The sequence below is a fragment of the Hyaena hyaena genome, unplaced genomic scaffold (assembly GCF_003009895.1).
Source record: "Hyaena hyaena isolate Hyena2069 unplaced genomic scaffold, ASM300989v1 scaffold_54, whole genome shotgun sequence".
NCBI classification, from domain to species: domain Eukaryota; kingdom Metazoa; phylum Chordata; class Mammalia; order Carnivora; family Hyaenidae; genus Hyaena; species Hyaena hyaena.
Genome location: NW_024080685.1, coordinates 990367 through 1009268, shown reverse-complemented (window position 1 = coordinate 1009268; position 18902 = coordinate 990367). Strand labels below are relative to the sequence as shown.

Genomic DNA, 18902 nt, shown 5'->3' with positions numbered 1-18902 from the left:
GGGAGAAGAAGGGGGGAAATGGTGGGGGAAAGGGAGAGAGGCAAACCATGAGAGACTCTTGAATGCTGACAAAAACTGAGGACTGATGGATGTGGGGGGGAGGAGGGATGGGCATGGAGGAGGGCACTGTGGGGATGAGCACTGGGTGTTATGTGGAAACTAATTTGACAATAAACTATTTGTAAAAAAAAAAAATTATTTAACCCATAAAACATAAAAAATAGTGTATCATGCTGCTAATACTTTAGAATTCTATTGGGAAATGCATTCAGACCTCCAGCTTGAGATGGTGGAAATATGACTTGCTCCCCACTCCAGGGCCACCTTGGTGAGAGACTGGGAAGCAGCTTTGCCCATTACTTCATCCTGTCACTTGTCAATATGGGAGTAACCATCCCTCTAACGCTGTCATTGGCAATGGTTTCCGTGACCCCAGTGGTCACGGAATAGGGTAGAGACTCCAAGGGCATAGGCAGTGTGATTTGGGGAGAAATGGGAAAGCAAGAGGTAAGAGGCTAACACTTATTAAGCCCTTAGTAGGTGCTAGCACTGGATCAAGCTCTGGGCATAAGAGATAAAAAAAAACGCTTCCTAGCCACTAGAACCACTTTTCTCGTTTAACTTCACTGAGTCCTCAAGATAAGTACTATTTCATAACTGAGGAAAGGAAGTCTCAGACGGGGTCAGTACCTTGCTATTAATGGAAATGGAACATTTGAACCTTGGTCTTATAGGATGCCTGCTTCATTCTTTTCCAAACCAAGTTGACCCTCTTTGTAGGAGAGGGGTGCCTTCTCTAAGCACCTCAGCTGTGCTACTTACAATCTTCTTCATAGAAAAATCTAATCTATTCATTCAAAATAAGTTAAAATGGCTTTCTGTGCTTTATGAGAGCAACACCTCACAAAAGTTTCTCAATTCCAGGCAACTCCTTATATCTATTTCTGTTTTGCAGCCTTTGATTCTCTTGATTAATTTTGGTCTTTCTGACATTGCCTCTCTTGCTTCTCCATCCGCCTTCTCAACTCTATTTGTGGAATATATTACCAGACCCTAAAGCAGCAGTGTTTCACTTCAGAGAATCAAGGGCTCCTTCCTCTTGCTATCTGATGTAAGTCAGGACCCTTCTCCAGGAAAAAAAAAATCACACCTAAAAAAAATCCAAACAAAATGCTGCAAACAAAAACTCCTCAAAGCCTCCCCTGACCATGCAGACATTGAGGTCTTGTGTTGGATGTTTACATCCAGAAAGACCTCACCTTACAACTCTGTTTCTGGCTCAGCATGGTCACCGCTGTTCTGTGATTTTCTCCTCAAACACTATGTTGGATGATGATGGTGATGATCAAAAACTCACTTCCCTATGGTGAGCACATGTGTCAGGACAAGTGAAACACACTACCTCTATCATTTTGTTAAGTTAATACTCAACACTCATGAGAAGCCATAGAGCACAGCGGTTGTACGAGCAGGAGTCTGGAGTCAGGCTGCTTGCATTTGAGTCTTGGCTTCATCACATATTATCTGTGTGACTTGGGAGCAAGTTACTTCACTTCTGTGTTTCTGTCTCCTTACCTGGAAAGTGAGGATAGTAAAAGTGTTCTAACCATAAAGGGTGATTTTGAAAATTAAATTGGTTAGTAGATAAGAAATGCTTAATATGTGAGACATTTTCAATAATCTCTATCTTCCAGAGCTCTGGGTTCATATATAAAATTGTCCCATGATATTTGAGACAATATGGATGGACCTGGAAGGTATTATACTAGAGTAAATCGGACTGCAAAAGACAAATACTGTATGATTCCACTCATAAGTGGAATCTAAAAAAAAAAAATGCAAAACTAAAAAAAAATAAATAAATAAAACAGCAGATCAGACCTATAAATACACAGAACAAACTGATGGCTGCTGGGACTGGAGGGGGATGGGCAAAATAAGTAAAAGGGAGTGAGAGATGCAGGCTTCCAGTTATGGAATAAATAAGTCATGGGAATAAAAGACACAGTATAGGGAATATAGTCACTGGTCTTATAACAGTGATATATGGGGTCAGATGGTGACTACATATGGTGATAAACTTAGCATAATGTATAAACTTGTCAAATCACTATGCTGTACACTTGAAATTAATGTAACATTGTGTGTCAACTATACTAAAAAAAACTGTCTTGTGACCTTCCTAATTAAATACTCTACAGATACCTCAAAGTTAGCGTGGTCCTATCCAAACATTATTCTCTTTCCCGCAAAACCTTCAACCCATACTTCCCATCTCATTGAATCTGAAAACTACTTACCCAACCACCTAAGCCCCAAACTGGGATTCATTCCAGATGAAGTTTCTAAAAAACAAAAGTGATTTTGTCCTTCCTTATTCTTCAGTGAAAGCCCTTTAGTGGCATCTCGTTACTTAGCATGCCTGCGTGATCTGACCCCACATACTTCTCACTACCCTCGTCTCTCACTGCAAATACCCTACACAAAGCCACAAATACACCAAGTGGTTTTATACTTCTATCCATGATCTACCCCTTGTGTCTAGATTACCAAAATTTCTTTAAGTACCTCCTCCCTATCAAGTCTTTCCAGGTTTCTTAGGAACAATTGACCACTTCCTCCTCTGTTCCCACATTACATATTACATAGTGTTATTGAAAATAAAAGCATGTCTTGCACTTATTTATTTATAAGTCTGTCTATTCCCACATTTATTAATTTATTCCACATTTACTTATAAGTCTGTCATATTCCCTATCGATGAAGGCTTACTGAGGATAAAAGCCCTATCTAACTTACCATAGTCCCTGAATTGTATTTCATTACCACTAAACTTAGAATGAATGAATATTCCTATATGAATTTTATATAGGATGATGTAAAACATGGAGAGGTTAACTTGTTCTAGTGATTCAATCGGGACTCAAATCTAGTCCATTTGGCTCCAAGTCCACTAGTTTCCCTTTGACAGCTGTGGAATAGCATAGCGTGATAGGTCAGCCTGGAACTTCTAAGACTGGACCTCCTTAGGTCAAATCCTTACGCTGCCATCTTTTAGCTTCGAATCTCTAATAAGTGAGTTAACTGCTCTGTACCTCAGTTTACTTATCTGAAAAAATGGGGGTAATCGTACTGGTTTTACATGACTGTTGTGAGAATTAAAATCGATAATCTACATTAAGTATTCAGCCCATTGTCTGGCACGTATCAAGTACTCAATAAATGTTAGCCATCCCTGTAACAACACAGTTGTATCTTCTTAAAATCATGTGAAAATACGATAATCTGTAGCCATGATTTTTAAAAATTATGTGATACCCAAGGATTTAAATGATTCTCATTCTTTCCACCCAAATTAGCTGAAATAGGTCAAATCATAAGTTTCTGTTTGCCTCATAAATTTCAGTATAGACTTATGTTACTCAGCCATGAAGCTCGTTTGATTAGCATCTCGTTCCTCACACACATTTTCGTTTTCAGTAAATTTTGCTTCTCTTAGAGACAAGTCCTTTGGTCTGTCATCTTTATTTGAGGAAATTATGCACTCTCCACGCTCTGGTATTTTCTTTTCACAGCACTCTTTGATTTTGCTGGAGATCAAATTTTGTTTTAAGCAAATATGGCTCATAACTTTGCTCTGTAGGAAAGAATAAAAAATAACTATGTTTTAATCATTTCTTCGGGGCTGGATTTTCCTTCACAATGAAATGGTTGCATACAAAACCAACCATAAGCATGACATCTGGAGTTGTTTCATCAGATCCTTTGATAATAGTATTACTTAAATTTTGTATTAATTTAATACACGTGAAGCTTTCACATGAATGCCACTTTTATTTCTCAAGATTTTAAATGATAATTATGAAAATAGACTCCCTTATAAATTTACATTTTATTGTTAAATATTCATCTTTAAAATACTTCACTCCTATTCCTCTGATATATTGGCATTTTAATTCTAAATGTTGTTTCTTCCCCATAAAAGTTCACCTGTGCTTAAAGACATGTGACCATAATATCTATAATACTAGGTGTCTTTCTTCCCTCATGGCCTGAAACTATATTACCAACACAAAGTAGAAACTCAATAAATATTTGAAAGGTGTATGAAAAATGGTTAATAAGTGAACTGCTGTAGCAACTAACAGATAAAGACTTCTCAAACATTAGAAGCTTTCCTACTCATTGTTATCATTTTCCTATGGTTATTATTAATTGGAAACTGTTGAAATTATCAAATAATGTACAAACAGAAAAACTTACTGTCTCTCCTCTTTATCCCAATTATGACACCCACATGAAATTGTGAGAATAAGAGAGAAGGTGAAGTTTTCTTATTTACACATTAGTTGGACAACCGTTTATTTTTTAATTTGAGAAAGAGAGAGAGTGAATAAGTAGGGAAGAAGGGCAGAAGAAAAGAGAGGGAGAGAGAGAGAGAGAATCTTAATCCGTTTACATGCTTAGCATAGAGCCAGGTGTGGGGCTCAATCCCCCAAGCCTGGGATCATGACCTGAGCTGAAATCAAGAGTTGGATGGAAAGCAGACTAAGCCGCTCAGACGCCGCCAAGTTGGATAGTTTTTTAAAAACTGATCTGGCCCCAATCCCTTCTCCAGACTCTCCAGTTTGAGCCTGCACATTCTTCCTCCTCACTGGTCTAGCTTCACATGTACTTTGCTGAGTTCCATGAAATGCCAGGCTATTCCAGGCCTCTCTGACTTTACTCAAGCTGTTCCTTCTCCCCAGGATCTTCTTCCTGCGAACAGTGAAGCTGAGGAATGGAATGAAGCTAGGGGATGAATCAAAAAATGGAATGGAGGTTGTTGGCACCGTGTTTCCAACACACCATACAGAACCAGGAAGCCAATCTTTGCAAACATCTACACATCTCACAGAAGACCATCACAATTCTGGGCAGCACTTCTCTTAATGTTTGGAATTCACTTTTGTTTTGAACAAACTAGAATTTAATTCCTCTTATTTTTCCATGATGGCATTTTAAAAAGGGATATTAAGGACATAATATAATCTCTTGGTTTCAGCTTCATACTTCACAGAAAACTCTTAAATTATATTCTAATTCAGTATATAATATCTAATATTATAAAATGCACATTTCCGTAAACAAACAATACAAAAATAAATAGTGAGTGAGGTTGCTTTTAATTGGAGTTCAATTAAAGACAAAGTAATTCTTCAGGACATCTATTGTTCCCTGCTTGAAATAAAATGTATATATCTTTATATTCTAAAATTCAAGTTAATTAATTAACATACAGTTTCACTGTGAGTTTAAAAACAGTAAACTGAAAGTCACTGAGAAAAAGTCTCATTTCAGCTAAGAAGGCAGGATATTTTTGATGAAATTGTGTCACTTTTATGTGCACTTAAACTTTTGCTGAAAAACTTAAACTAAGTCAACAATATATTTACCAGTATATGTCCTTAGAAAAATCACTTTGAAGAATGAAGTAAGAGTTATTTCAAATTAACATATCCATTTATTTGAAAATACTTCTCTTAAACAGCTGAAGGAAACTCACAAGAAGCAGTTCTTAAAAATATAATGGTGACAAATCTTCTCTGAGCTTACTATTTAATTTCTAATATCTCTAAAAGAAGAGTCGCAATATTAAAGAACACTTCAATCTGCCTTAAGTCAACGTTCACAAATCCTAAATTCTTAAAGTTTATGTCAAGGACATTTAGCTGTATAAAATAGAATCTGCTGAGAAATATAACAACAGTCAATCCCATGTATAAAAAAAAACAAAGTTTACTTGAGCTTATTTGTTAACGTTTCATTTTTTATTTTATTTATTTTATGTTATTATTTAACAATTTATCAACATTCTGATTTCATTGTGGCAAAGTAGCCACATATCAGGACAACTTCAGAATTTAAAAATGGCTGCCCCAAATCATTATTTTTACTTAGTTTTAGAGATTATTTACCCTGCCACGGATGCACTGCACAGCGTCCCCTTCACAGCATCCATTGTACTTGGAAGAAACATCTTCTAGAAGGGAAGTAAGTTCCTTAAATTCAATCTTGGGAAATTTTTGACTAAGTATAGCAATATTTCTGGGGAAAAAAATGAGAAACCACTAAAACAACTTGAACAGCAAGTAAGATAAGAGGGAATTCTTTGGTGATACACTATGAATAGCTGCAATAAGAATTAGTACCTTTGTTTTTTCATGGATATCTTTACCAAATAGCTGTTTATATCTTGTGCAGCCTGCATGATCACTTTGGAAACTCCTAGGCTGATATTTTGAGTCCCAGACCAGGACTGGAATAAAAAGTCCTGAGAGGTATACCCCCTTTCCATATTTTTATAGCAAAATACATTTTGTAAAAACCACTTCCTGTGGCAAGCACATGGCAGACATAGCCCATTACAGAACCCTTTTCTGTTGATCTATTTGAGATCTTGGGATTTTTCCAAAGACTTTGCAATAGCAACATTACTAATTAGTGAGGATGAGCACTTGAGATAAAATTTATCTTTATAAGGCTGTCTTCTAGTCATTAAGGTCAAAGATAGATGGATGCATCACATCTAAACCACTTGAAGGCTTTAAAACCCTGATTGGGAACTCCTGGAGCAATTCAAATTTCTAACTAACCAAAGAATATCTCAGAAGTAACCTTCTTTCTCTCTGGGCTGCCTCAACTCCCAGATCTTCTCTCATTCTGACCTAATGTCCTAGTTCTGAGTTATCCACGTGGACTGAGACCCACCTCAACACCCCTGGAGAAGAGTAAAGATAAAAAGTCATCAACAATTTAACAAAAATGGGACACAGAGGAGAAAATATAAGGAAGGACAAGATACATATCATAACACTCACATAGATTCTAAGACTTGGAGTCCAAATTTCATAAGTGCCCCACAGACATTTTTTTGAAAAGAAGATGATGCTTTTAAATATTGTATGACAGGTTCTACCTAAAGGAAAAAGAGAAAAATCTATTGAAGCAAGAGTGGAATCTCACCAGTCTCTTATTTCTTAACCACATGTCAACCACATTTTCTAAAATTTGCTCAGAAACAGAAAATCAATGGTATTATTATCCTAATAAGTTTATTTATCAAAAGAAATATGCATTTGTGGCACATTATAAAAATTAAGCCAGTCTTCCTGATGACTGAATTCCACTTGGTAGAAAGGTAAGTGGTGCAGTGTGCTGTGAGCTTGGCCATCTCTATTGGGGTGATTAAACTTTATGGGCAGCCAAAAGAGAGCATGTCCAGGATAGATGATAAAATGACACCTTTACCCTAGATATTCACTCATTAGGGCTTCCTTCCAATTTACATGGAAGACAATGCCAGAAGAATGACCCCGGAAATAGGCAATTGTCTTTCAAGGGTCTCAAATAGTAAGAAATTTAAATCAGCAGCCAATGGCCAAAGAGTCTAAAAACCAGTGGAAGTGGCAAGAAAATGGCTGATAAATGGTAAATAACCCTTTGCTGTAACTTAACTTTAAGCAAGGATCTGCAGTTTGGGGTCACCCCTTACCATTTAATGAAATAAATGCAATACTCACTTTTGTTCGAAAGCAGTTAGCTTTGTCTTGTTCTTCACAACATGTTTTAGTAATCTCCTCAAAACGAGCAGCCACAGTTAGAAGTGTCGGGGCAAAAACAAAGGGGTTCCTTCTGGAAACTTCATAGATATAACTATAAAGAAAAAAAGAGAGGGAAGGAGGGAAAGGGAAAAACATAAGACAAAAATGGAAATAAAATTATAGACAAAAGATGAGAAGACAGGAGAAGGGAAAGGAAAGACAGGGAAAGACAAGAATATCAAGGTGTAAGACTGAAAGTAAGAAAGATTCCCTTTATAGAAACCTTCAGTATAAAGCAACATTATCTACTCTCCAAAAAAAGTGTTATCAATTAAGTTGTAAACTTCAAAATCAGAGTGATGATTGGTTTTCATCCTGAACACTGAACTATGGCCGCTGTCTTTCTTTCCTGAGGCGGCCAGATGGTCAGCGGCTCTCCCTTCCACATTCAAAGAACAATTACCTGCATACAGTCTCTCTGAGACTCAGGGATTTTATTTACTTCTGTTCAAATAAAATTGTAATATAAGTTTCGATGAACACACCAGCTTTCCAGAAAAAAAAGCCTCTGCTTCTGCTATTACTACACTATTGAAAACACATTTTTGGTAAATGTCTATTGATTGGATGTTTCCCCTCAGTAAAGCTGCACCTTCCCTTTAGGAAAACCAGATTATTCCCTCCAGTAACAGACTGGCACCACGCACACACTCTGTCCTAGGACTTACCACATTGGAAAATGTATATCATTACTGAAAGGATATTGTAAGTACGTTGCATATCTTGTTCATATTTATATCCTGAACACTGGACACAAAATCTGACACACAATGCATGGTGAATGCCTTCATCCATCAATGAAACCAGCTATGTTCCTTTAGAATAGGTATTGAACTTGGCCTAATCTTCAATTAGATAATTCTTCTACTAACAGTAAACTTACTTGTTTAGAAAAGATTCTCTGTTATTTTTATAAGTCTGGCATTTCTCTTCAGGATCCAAGGTAGGAAGAGGAGGCAAAAATCCGACATCTGCTTTCTTATTATGGAAGAAACAAAGTTTTTTTTCCAAGTCAACCTTACTGCAGCAGTGTGAAAAATTATGCTTTTGTGGCAGTCCTTCCAAAGCACATATATTTTCTAGTAAAACATCATTCTGGACAAGAGAAAAGTAAAAGGCATCTTTCATTCACTGTAAAGTTTTTCAACCGTCTGAGATGACACAATGAATACAGTGGGTGATGGAAGCCACCTTTTGAGAAGAAATTCCAATTTTCCCAAATTACCAGCAGCACATTGTTACCCACACCTGGGACAACCATCCCACCCTTATCCTGGGGCCCTTTAACCTCTTACTCCTTCTTTGCTGCCTACATTTCCCTTAGATAATAGCTTTTTTCTTTTTCTCTCAAGGTGACAAGGTCGGAGAGTGAATGTATTGGTGAAGTATTAGCAGTCGTGTTTAGTAATAGATGGTGACTCTATCTGGGCAGAGGCTAAGAAAAAGGGGGTGTGATGGTAAAGCATATATTGAGAGAGGCAGCTAAGGAGGGTACCTCTGTATTTTTGTGCACTTTGGCTACCCCCCTCCCTTGGCCTATATACATATGGCATGACTACAATCTCATAGACAAGTGCATCATAATACAGAATTGCATCTCTTTGAGGAAAGTACCTTATCCTAAATTCCAAAGTCAGGCAAACTAAAACTATAATGGGGCATAGAGCATCTTCTTTTTTATATTTTAAGCCAAAAATTCTCTTTGACAAATAGGCTTATTTGTTTAAGAATACAGATGATTTACTTACAGCTAATTTCGCACACTCTGGGAGTATCGTGTCAGCCAAGCATTTATCTCTATATTCTGTCATGGTTTTTACCAACATCTCTACTTCTTCAAAGGAAGCCTCCTGAATTTATTGAGCAAATACGATGATGGTGCTGCAACAGTCCACAGGGTACACAATGACCACCTGGAGGATTTCCATTTGTGTCCAACAAAAACTTGTAGAAACATTAACTTGGTGAATAGTCCCAGGAAATTATCAAAGTTTGAGGGCTATAAATTTTACAATTTCTTGAGAATTCAATTGCCTCATCTGAATTTTGTGAGTACTACTATATTTACTTTTTAAATATGGATTCTATTTCATTAATTACTTTTGAGATGCATTAACATTTCTGAAATATATCAGATAAGATCATGATAAACACCATCATCATCAAAAATAGTTTAGAGAGGGACTACTGGGGGGCTCAGTCGCTTAAACATCGAACTTGGTTTTGGCTCAGGTCATGATCTCAAAACTTGTGAGTTTGAGCCTGCTTGGGATTCTGTCTCCCTTTCTTTCTGTCCCTTCTCTCCCACCTCTGTCTTTCTCAAAGATAAATAAAGAAATACTTTTTAAATAGTTTAGGGAAACTCACATATATCCAACATTCTCCTCTATAAATTTCTGGGTAATACTGACATCATCTGAAAAGCAACAATATTTAGGTTATTATGTATGCTGGTATTTAAACATTTTCCCAACAAATGACTACACGATATCTAAATTTACAAAGTATAAAATAGAAAACTCATTGTACAAAATAATTGGACATACTTAACAAGAAGGGGAAAAGTCATATGAACCAAATATGAGATCTGTCGCACAGCTTGCTATGTACTCAAGACTTGAATTAATTTCAAACTGAGCAGACTTCAGATTTGTCATTGATGGCTCCTCAGCCACAAATGTCAAATCTAAGCACTTCTATGCTAAGTATCTATCACGTATGACTAGGAAAGTACTATGAAAGTAACTGATATGTGCTGTAAATCTACCACAGGGCCCCACAAAAGATACCATAGTGTGCTAGTAGTTAATATAGTTTATAGTGCTACAGACACAGATATTTAGATCCTCTCTCGACCAGTCTAAAATCATTGATTCCCTCCCAAGGAACACACCTATATTGTCCACATAGCCTGTTTTTATGGAATCCTTACTTTTGCAAGGTATTGTGCTGGACACTACGAGGCAATCAGTAATAATTAAGACATCTCCCCTGGACCTCAGGTTTCTAAGTACTCTCACAGTGCAAGTGACTTATGAACATGACTATAACCCAATTTGGAATGTACATGGCATCCTAAAGTAATGTGGGTAAGTATATGACAGAAATGCTTTATTATCCCTGAGTAAAAAACCAGAAAAGGATTATAGGAAGAGTGGCATCTGAGTTGAGTCTGAAAAAATGCACAGGATTTCAGCTAGCAAAGAAATAAGGAGGCTCTTCCCTCTCTGTGGAGAGAATTATGTGAGTAAAATTACAAAGGTAAGAGATTATGAGATATATGTGTACTTATTAATCTACTTTCATGAGAGGGTGAGTCATAAAGAACAAGAACTAGGATAGAAAGGACCTGGATGCAATATTCTAGGGGTTTTGCATATAAAGCCTAGGAGTTTGAGCTTCACTTAGAAGCTATGAAGGTCCATTTAAAAATGTTTATATAGAATAGTAATATGATTATTCCTTTTTTTAATTGACATATAATTAACATACAGTGCTATATTAGTTTCACTTGTACAGCATACTGAGTAGACAATTCTATATGCCACTCAATGCTTACCACAATAAAGATAGTCACCATCTGTCACCCATAGAACATTATTGCAATATTATTGACTATATTCTCTGTGCTGTTTGTCATCCCCATGGCATATTTATATATATTATAACCGGAAGTTTGTCCTTCTTAATCCCGTTTATCTATTTCACTCATCCTTCACCCACTTTCCCTTTGGCAACCACTGGTTTGTTCTCTGTCTTTAAGGGTCTGGGGGTTTTGCTTGTTTGTTTGTTTTTTATTTTAGATTCCACATAAAGTGAAATCATATGGTATTTCTCTTTCTCAGTTTGTCTAACTTCACATAGCCTAATACACTCTAGGTCCATCCATGTTTTTATATATGGCAAGATCTTATTCTTTTTTATGACTGAGTAACATTCCATTGTATGTATTCATACCACATCTTTTTTATCCCTTCATCTATTGATGGACATATGGGTGGTTTTATACATTGGCTATTGCAAATAAGGCTGCAATAAACATAGGGGTACATATAACTCTTCAAATAAGTGTTTTTATTTTCTTTGGGTAAATGCCCAGTAGTGGCATTACTGGTTCATGGCACTTCTATTTTTCTTTTTTTTAGGAACCTCCATACTGTTTTCCACAGTGGCTGCACCAGTTTATATTCCCACCAATAGTGTACAAGTGTTCATTTTTCTCCACATCCTCACCAACGCTTACTATTTTTTGTCTAATTAATATGTAACCACAAAAGACCCTGAATAGCCAAAGCAATCTTGAGAAAGAAGAACAACTGGAGGTATCACAAATCCAGATTTCAAGATATAATACAAAGTTGTGATAATCAAAATAGTACATATACCAGCACATAAATAGACACCTAGATCAATGGAATAGAATAGAAAGCCCCAAAATAAACCCTGTTTATATGTCATAAATAATATACAATAAAGAAGGCAAGAATAGACAATGAGGAAAAGATAGTATCTTCAATAAACGGTGCTGGGAAAACTGGACAACTACATGCAAAAGAATGAAACTGGACCACTTTTTCATACCACATACAAAAATAATTTCAAAATGGATTAAAGACCTAAATGTGACCTGAAACTATAAAATTCCTATAAGAAAACATAGGCAGTAATCTCTCTGACATCATCCTTAACATCATTTTTATACATATGTCTCCTAAGGCAAGGGAAGCAAAAGCAAAAATAAACTGTTGAGACTTTGTCAAAATAAAAAGCTTTTTGCACAGAGACATAAACCATCAATAAGATGAAAAACAACTTACCAAATGGGAGAAATTTGCAAGTGTTATATTCGATAAGGAGGTATTACTATCAAAAATATATAAAGAACTTACACAACTCAATACCAAAAAACAAACAAGCAAAACCTAATCAATCCAAGTAAAAAAAAAAAAGTGGCAGAGGATCTGAATAGACATTTTTCCAAAGAAGACATACAGACACACGAAAAAAACCTCAACACCACTAATCATCGGGGAAATGCAAATCAAAACCACAATGAGGTATCACCTAATATGATTATTGCTATATGTTAAGACATACCAGCCACGTAGTAGTATATCTAATATGCAGGGAATTTGAAATAGACACAGTATCTGACAAATAGAAAGTGACAAGAAGTATTTGCAAAATAGCTGGATAGAAGAATAAATGGATAGACAAAAAAGAAAAGAAAAGAAAAGAAAAGAAAGCAGCAAGAAGCTCATGAGTCCATTAAAAGACTTTTGTAATTGTTCTATTGAGAAATCAGCAAAACAAGAATTTTGTTCAGACTAATGGAAATGCAAAAGTAACCATTGAATGAAAAGATACCGAAGAGATAAAAATCAACAGGATTTTTGAAGAAGTCTTTAAAATGGGCAAAAGAGAAGAGCTCAAGAATGACCATTCTTCTAAGTCCCATGAGTGGTCTCAAGAGCAGGCATTGTAGGGGGTAAGAAGTTAAGTGAGTCGCAGCCCATATTTTCAGGGCCACTGCAATGTTTATGGCACCTTTGTGCAAGTTACAAAAAAGTTTTTTGTCCTTGCCCAAGGGATTAAAAAAACACGTTTTCTGAAGAAATGAAGTTCAAATGTTTCCCCTTTGGGGAGAAAGAATATATGTCACCTTCCCCTGCAAGCTGACACTGTGTTAGCCAGGTTTATGGGTATATACAGACTTGAGGATTTTTATAAACTGTACAGTTGGGAGAAATTGTGTTCTGCATACCCTAAAGGTGTTTACCACCTAGTTGGGAGATATGTTGGACACCCAAAGATTATTTAAAAAATCCCAACTCATACTTAATGTTCCATTTTTACCATACACTACCATATACATTTTCAAGAAATACTAATATTTTCAAATCCAGATTATATATTCCAGCAACACTTTCTATACTGCCATAAAGCTGGTGTCCATTTGCTGGGTGTGATAACTACTAACTCTGTCTATAAATTGGGTAATATGACCACAAAAATACAAAATCTTGAAAGATTACTTCAGGATATCTGACCAGTATATATAAACTCAGGAGGTGGGGGAAGTGGGGGAGTGAAGAATTAAATGGAAATAAAACAAGGTAAGAAAATAAGAAATTATCCCATTCTAGTTATTCCTTAGCTAATATACAAGTAAATTTCTTACCTACATCTTGAGGCTTTGTGGATAGTATTAGGGATTCAGTCAAAAAGAACAAGAAAATAACAAAACCTGTAAGTTTTAACTGTTTCATTTTTTTTTTAGAAATCACATTCACAAAAGAAAGTAATGTGACTGAGTAAGATCAAGTTTTTATATTATTCTTTGACACTATTAGTAAAAAAGTAACCTGTTTAACCTATTTCTCATATACCTCACGTTTGATTCTTATTTGATCACCCTGCAGGTTTTTTTGCTAATAATTAACTAAGAAAAAATTATCTCTGTGTTTTACTGGAAAAATCTATTGAGTTAGAAAAAAAGTCCACAGGTTAAGTATGCACAATACCTAATCAAATAGACAACCAAAAAAAAAAAAAAAAAAAAAATCTTGAAACATTGCACATGCTAAAGGACAAAGGACTAGAATAAATAATTCACCAAAGAGAAAGCATAACTAGAAAGATACTAAGCTTCACTGAAAATAAGAAGTTAAATTTTTAAAAGTATATTTACATTCCTGAAATAATTAGAAAAAAATTATGTCTAATTCTAGTAAATGTATAGTAAAACAAGTCTTATATAATTAAAGCTTTTGGAAAACCAGTGTATAGTAAGGATCAATAGTCTTAAAAATATTCTTATTATTTGAGCCTATCACTCAAAGTCTGGGAATCTATACTAAGAACATGGCCTTAAATATGGAAATATTTGTGAGTATATGCTAAATAGGAAGTCTATTTTTTAGTTATGTCCACCATAAGGGCCTGAAAGCAATAGCAACCAAGTAGCAAGGGCATTTAGTGCCCACATTTTGAGTTCTAAACACTCTCCTCTAGTACAAGGATCTTGGGCTTCTTAGAGAAATGAATAATTCCAGGGCTCGGACATAAAAAATATAAGATGAGCTGAGAACATGGTGCCAGCAACAAAAGAAGTGATCAAAAATTGATGGGATCTAGTGCAAAAAGGATAGAAGACAATAGGTCAATTTGACAACATAAATAATGTCAGGAATGCATTATAACCCATTACATTTTTTGAATAAGAATTTATGGATCTATACCAATACAAAATTAAAACAAAAGTAAAGAAAGGAAAAACTCTTCTCTACAGAAGAATGCCATCTAATAAGTGTAGTTAGAAACAAAGCATCACTGTTTGTAACACCACAGGAGCACCTAATGGTGAACTAGTCACTCTGTAGGTTACTATTGGTCTTTACAACTAATGAATATAAAGAATGTATAATAATGAGAAATATTTACTACAAAATATTTGGAGAAAGAGTAGAATCTAAAATTGTTTATGTGATGTGTAGAAAGTGGTAATGTGAACAGACCTATTAAACCAAAAGAAAGGGAGAGAGAGAGAAGAGACTGGGGAGGAAGTGGGGGAGAGAGAGAGAGAGAAAGAGAGAGAGACAGAGAGAGAGAGAGAGATGGAAAGACAGAGGGAGAAAGAGAGAAGCAAGAGTGTCTTATGGACAGTCAAGAAAGAGAAAGATACATCAGATTCAAATAGCTATCCATACACTAGGAGAATTCCAAATAAGGCAGACATCCAAATGTAAAAAGGAAAAGCAACTATAAAAGTACTCGAAGAAATACAAGTAAATGGGAACATTTTTTCTACTGCAGTGCAAAATCCTGGAACAGTTGAAAGATCAACTATGTAAAGAAATGTTAAGGACTTTACATGGAAAAATACTCTAGGCAAGTCAAAAAGACAGAGGAAAACCTGATAAAATATAGCTACAATCTATCTCATACAAAGACCTCTGGAAATTTGAGGAGGAAAAAAAAAAAGATCAACAACCTGATAGAAACATAGTAAAGTGATCTAAGCAAAGAATACACAACAGGAAAAAAAAAAAAAAAACACTAACGGGTTGTAAACATGAAAAAAAAAAAGATTCTCCTAATAAGAGAAATGTACATCTAAACACCACAGCAGTATTTCTCACCTATGTGATTGGCAAAAATCTCTAAGTGTGACAGCATACTGTGAGGATAAAACTGTGGGGAAATAGATCCTGTTATCCATGGCTGGTGGTAATGTAGAATGGTGGCACAATATTTATGGAAGAGAATTTGGCAATATCTAAGAACATATACATTTGTCCCCTGAGCCAAAAAACTTTCTAATAGGCATCCTATCCTAAAAACTTTCTAAAGGTACCTGTCAATATTTCTAAGTGACTAAAGCACTAGGCTATTCATTGTGACACTACTTGTAATAGCAAAAGATTGGAAATAATTCAAATGGCCGTCAATAGAAGGTCAGTTAATAAACTATAGCATCTCCACACAAAGAAATTCTATGAAACTGTTTAAAAACATTGAGGAAAAAACATGCATCATATGCGGTGATTGCCAAGACCATGTTTTTAAGTGAAAAGGCAAGGTAGAGAACAGTCTATGGAATGTGTAACCTCTTATGGAATAAAGATAGAATGGTATAATAGGAATATATTTATGTACATATTTGCTTAGATATTAAAAATAACAGAATGATTAAACTGAGAATTAAGAAAAGCTATTATTTATAGGAGAAGGGGAAGAAGGGAGACTAGAGTAGAAGGAATAATGTCTAAGTCAGTTTGGACTATTAGAACAAAATACCATACACTGGGTAGCTTATAAACAACAGAATTTTATTTCTCCAGTTAGGGAGGCTGGGGTCTGTGATGGAGCACCATTGGGGTCAGGTTCTGGTGAAAGCAGCCTCTTGCAGGCCACAGACTGCTAATTTCTGCTGGTATATCCTCATATGGCAGGAAGAGGGTATCAGGGTGATGCTGGCCTCATGGACTGAATTGGAAAATATTCTCTTTCTTTAATTTTCTGCAGCAGTTTGTGTATAATGAGCATTATTTCTTCCTTAAATGTTCAGTAGACTTCAGTGAATGTCAGTCTGAAGTTTTCTTTGAGGGAATGACCTTCACTTTCCACTACTTTAATAGAGATGGCAATAATCAGATTATCTATTCTTTCTTGACTAAGCTTTGGTATTTTGTCTTTCAAGGTATTTGTCCATTTCCTTTAAGTTGTTGAATTTATTGGCAAAATAGTTTTCAAACTAGCCCCTTAACATTTCAATAGCTAAGGTGATGTCTCGTCTCTCATTCCTGATATTGGTAATTTGTCTTTTCTCTCTTTTTTTCCTGATAAATCAGGTGAGAAGTTTATCAATATTATTGGTCTTCTCAAAGAACCAGCATGTTTCATTTATTTTTATCTATTAGTGTTTTTTTTCCTGTTTTCTATTTTGTTGATATCTGCTTTGATTTCTATTATTTCCTGTCTTCAACCTACTTTGTTTTAATTTGCTCTTTTTTTTTTTTTTTTAGCTTTTGAAGGTGGAAGCTGGGTTCACTGAGATCTTCCTTTTTTTCTAATATATGTTATCTGAAGATAACAGAATGCTACAAATTATAAAGCAGAGTACTTTAGTGCTATAAATTTCCTTTAAGCACTGTTTTACTGGGGTCCCACAAATTCTGATATGTTGTATATTTTCATTCAGTTCAAACTATTTTTTAATTGTTATTTTCAAAGAGAGAGAGAGAGAATCCACACTCAGCACTGAACCCAACACAGGGCTCAATTCCACAATCCTGGGATCATGACCTGAGCCAAAATCAAGAGTCGGACCTTCAACTGACTGAGCCACAGAGATGCCCCTCAAAATATTTTTAAATTCCCTTTTAATTTCTTCCTTGATTCATGAGTTCTTTAGAAGAGTATTATTTAGCTCATGAGCATTTTGGATTATTAGCCATTGCCAGTATAATTCCATACTATCAAGCAATTTTCTGGAATCTCCCTTAACTGAAAGCAGTATCATAGGAAGGAGACAAATTCCTTATATGGAAATCCATTAGGGCTGGGGAGTTGGGGAGTGGCAGGAAAGAAGTTGCAAGAGCTAATTCAGGCTGGTCTATGCTCACCTGTTTTCAACAGTATGTCATCCCAACAGGAGTTCAGGTGTATCTTGATATTATGTGTGGACACTAGGCAATCTGGGTTACTGCCTCTGATTTATGGCAATGAGGCAAGTGTGACTTCTTTGCAATTTAGTGTATAGACAAAAGCACAAGTTAAAGTCTATCCTCCCTGAAACTTCTTAGACTCTTGGTGGGAATGCAAACTAGTACAGCAACCCTAGAAATTAGTATGGAGGTTCCTCAAAAAGTTAAAAATAGAACTACCCTATGGTACAGCAATTGCACTAGTAGGTATTTACCCAAAGGATACAAAAATACTGATTCAAAAAAACACATGCGGGGCGCCTGGGTGGCTTAGTCGGTTAAGCGTCCGACTTTTGCTTAGGTCATGATCTCGCGGTTCGTGGATTCGAGCCCCGCGTCGGGCTCTGTGCTGACTGCCAGCTCAGAGCCTGGAGCCTATTTCGGAATCTGTATCTCCCTCTCTCTCTGACCCTCCCCTGCTCACGCTGTCTCTCTCTCTCTCTCTCTCCTAGAAATAAATAAAAAAAATTAAAAAAAAAAAACACATGCATCCTGAAATTTATAGCAGCATTATCAACAATAACCAAATATCCATTGTCTGATGAATGGATAAAGAAGATGGATATATCTTTATACATTAAATGTTAATATGTACATATTATATGTTATAAATACATATTTATACATATAAATATCCAATATATATATTGATCAGCCATAAAAGAAATAAAATCTTTCCACTTGCAAAGACGTGGATGGAACTAAAGAGTATTATGCTAAGCAAAATAAATCAGAGAAAGACTAATACTGTGTGATTTCACTCATATGTGGAATTTAAGAAATAAAACAAATGAACACAAGGAGAAAGAAAGAGAGGAAAACCAAGAAACAGACTCTTAACTATAGAGAACAAACTGATGGTTACCAGAGGGGAGGTAGATAGGGGATGGGTTAGGTGATGGGAATTAAGGAGGGCACTTGCTGTGATGAATACCAGGTGTTGTTATGTAAGTGTTGAATCACTGAATTCTACACCTGAAACTAATATTACACTGTTATGTATGTATGTTCCAGTATGTTCCAGTATGTTAACTAACTGGAATTTAAATAA

The 18902-nt window shown here is 35.7% G+C and overlaps 1 protein-coding gene across 1 annotated transcript in view; it reads right to left on the bottom strand.

Annotated features, from left to right (window-relative positions):
* AFM (afamin) overlaps positions 1 to 13912 on the bottom strand; it is a 23756-nt gene extending 9844 nt beyond the window's left edge. The window contains 8 exon segments of the mRNA XM_039230927.1: positions 3423 to 3637; positions 5958 to 6087; positions 6861 to 6958; positions 7563 to 7695; positions 8527 to 8738; positions 9392 to 9524; positions 10011 to 10059; positions 13825 to 13912. Of these exon segments, the coding sequence (XP_039086858.1) occupies positions 3423 to 3637; positions 5958 to 6087; positions 6861 to 6958; positions 7563 to 7695; positions 8527 to 8738; positions 9392 to 9524; positions 10011 to 10059; positions 13825 to 13912 (1058 nt within the window).
* Between the last annotated feature and the right edge of the window lie 4990 nt (positions 13913 to 18902).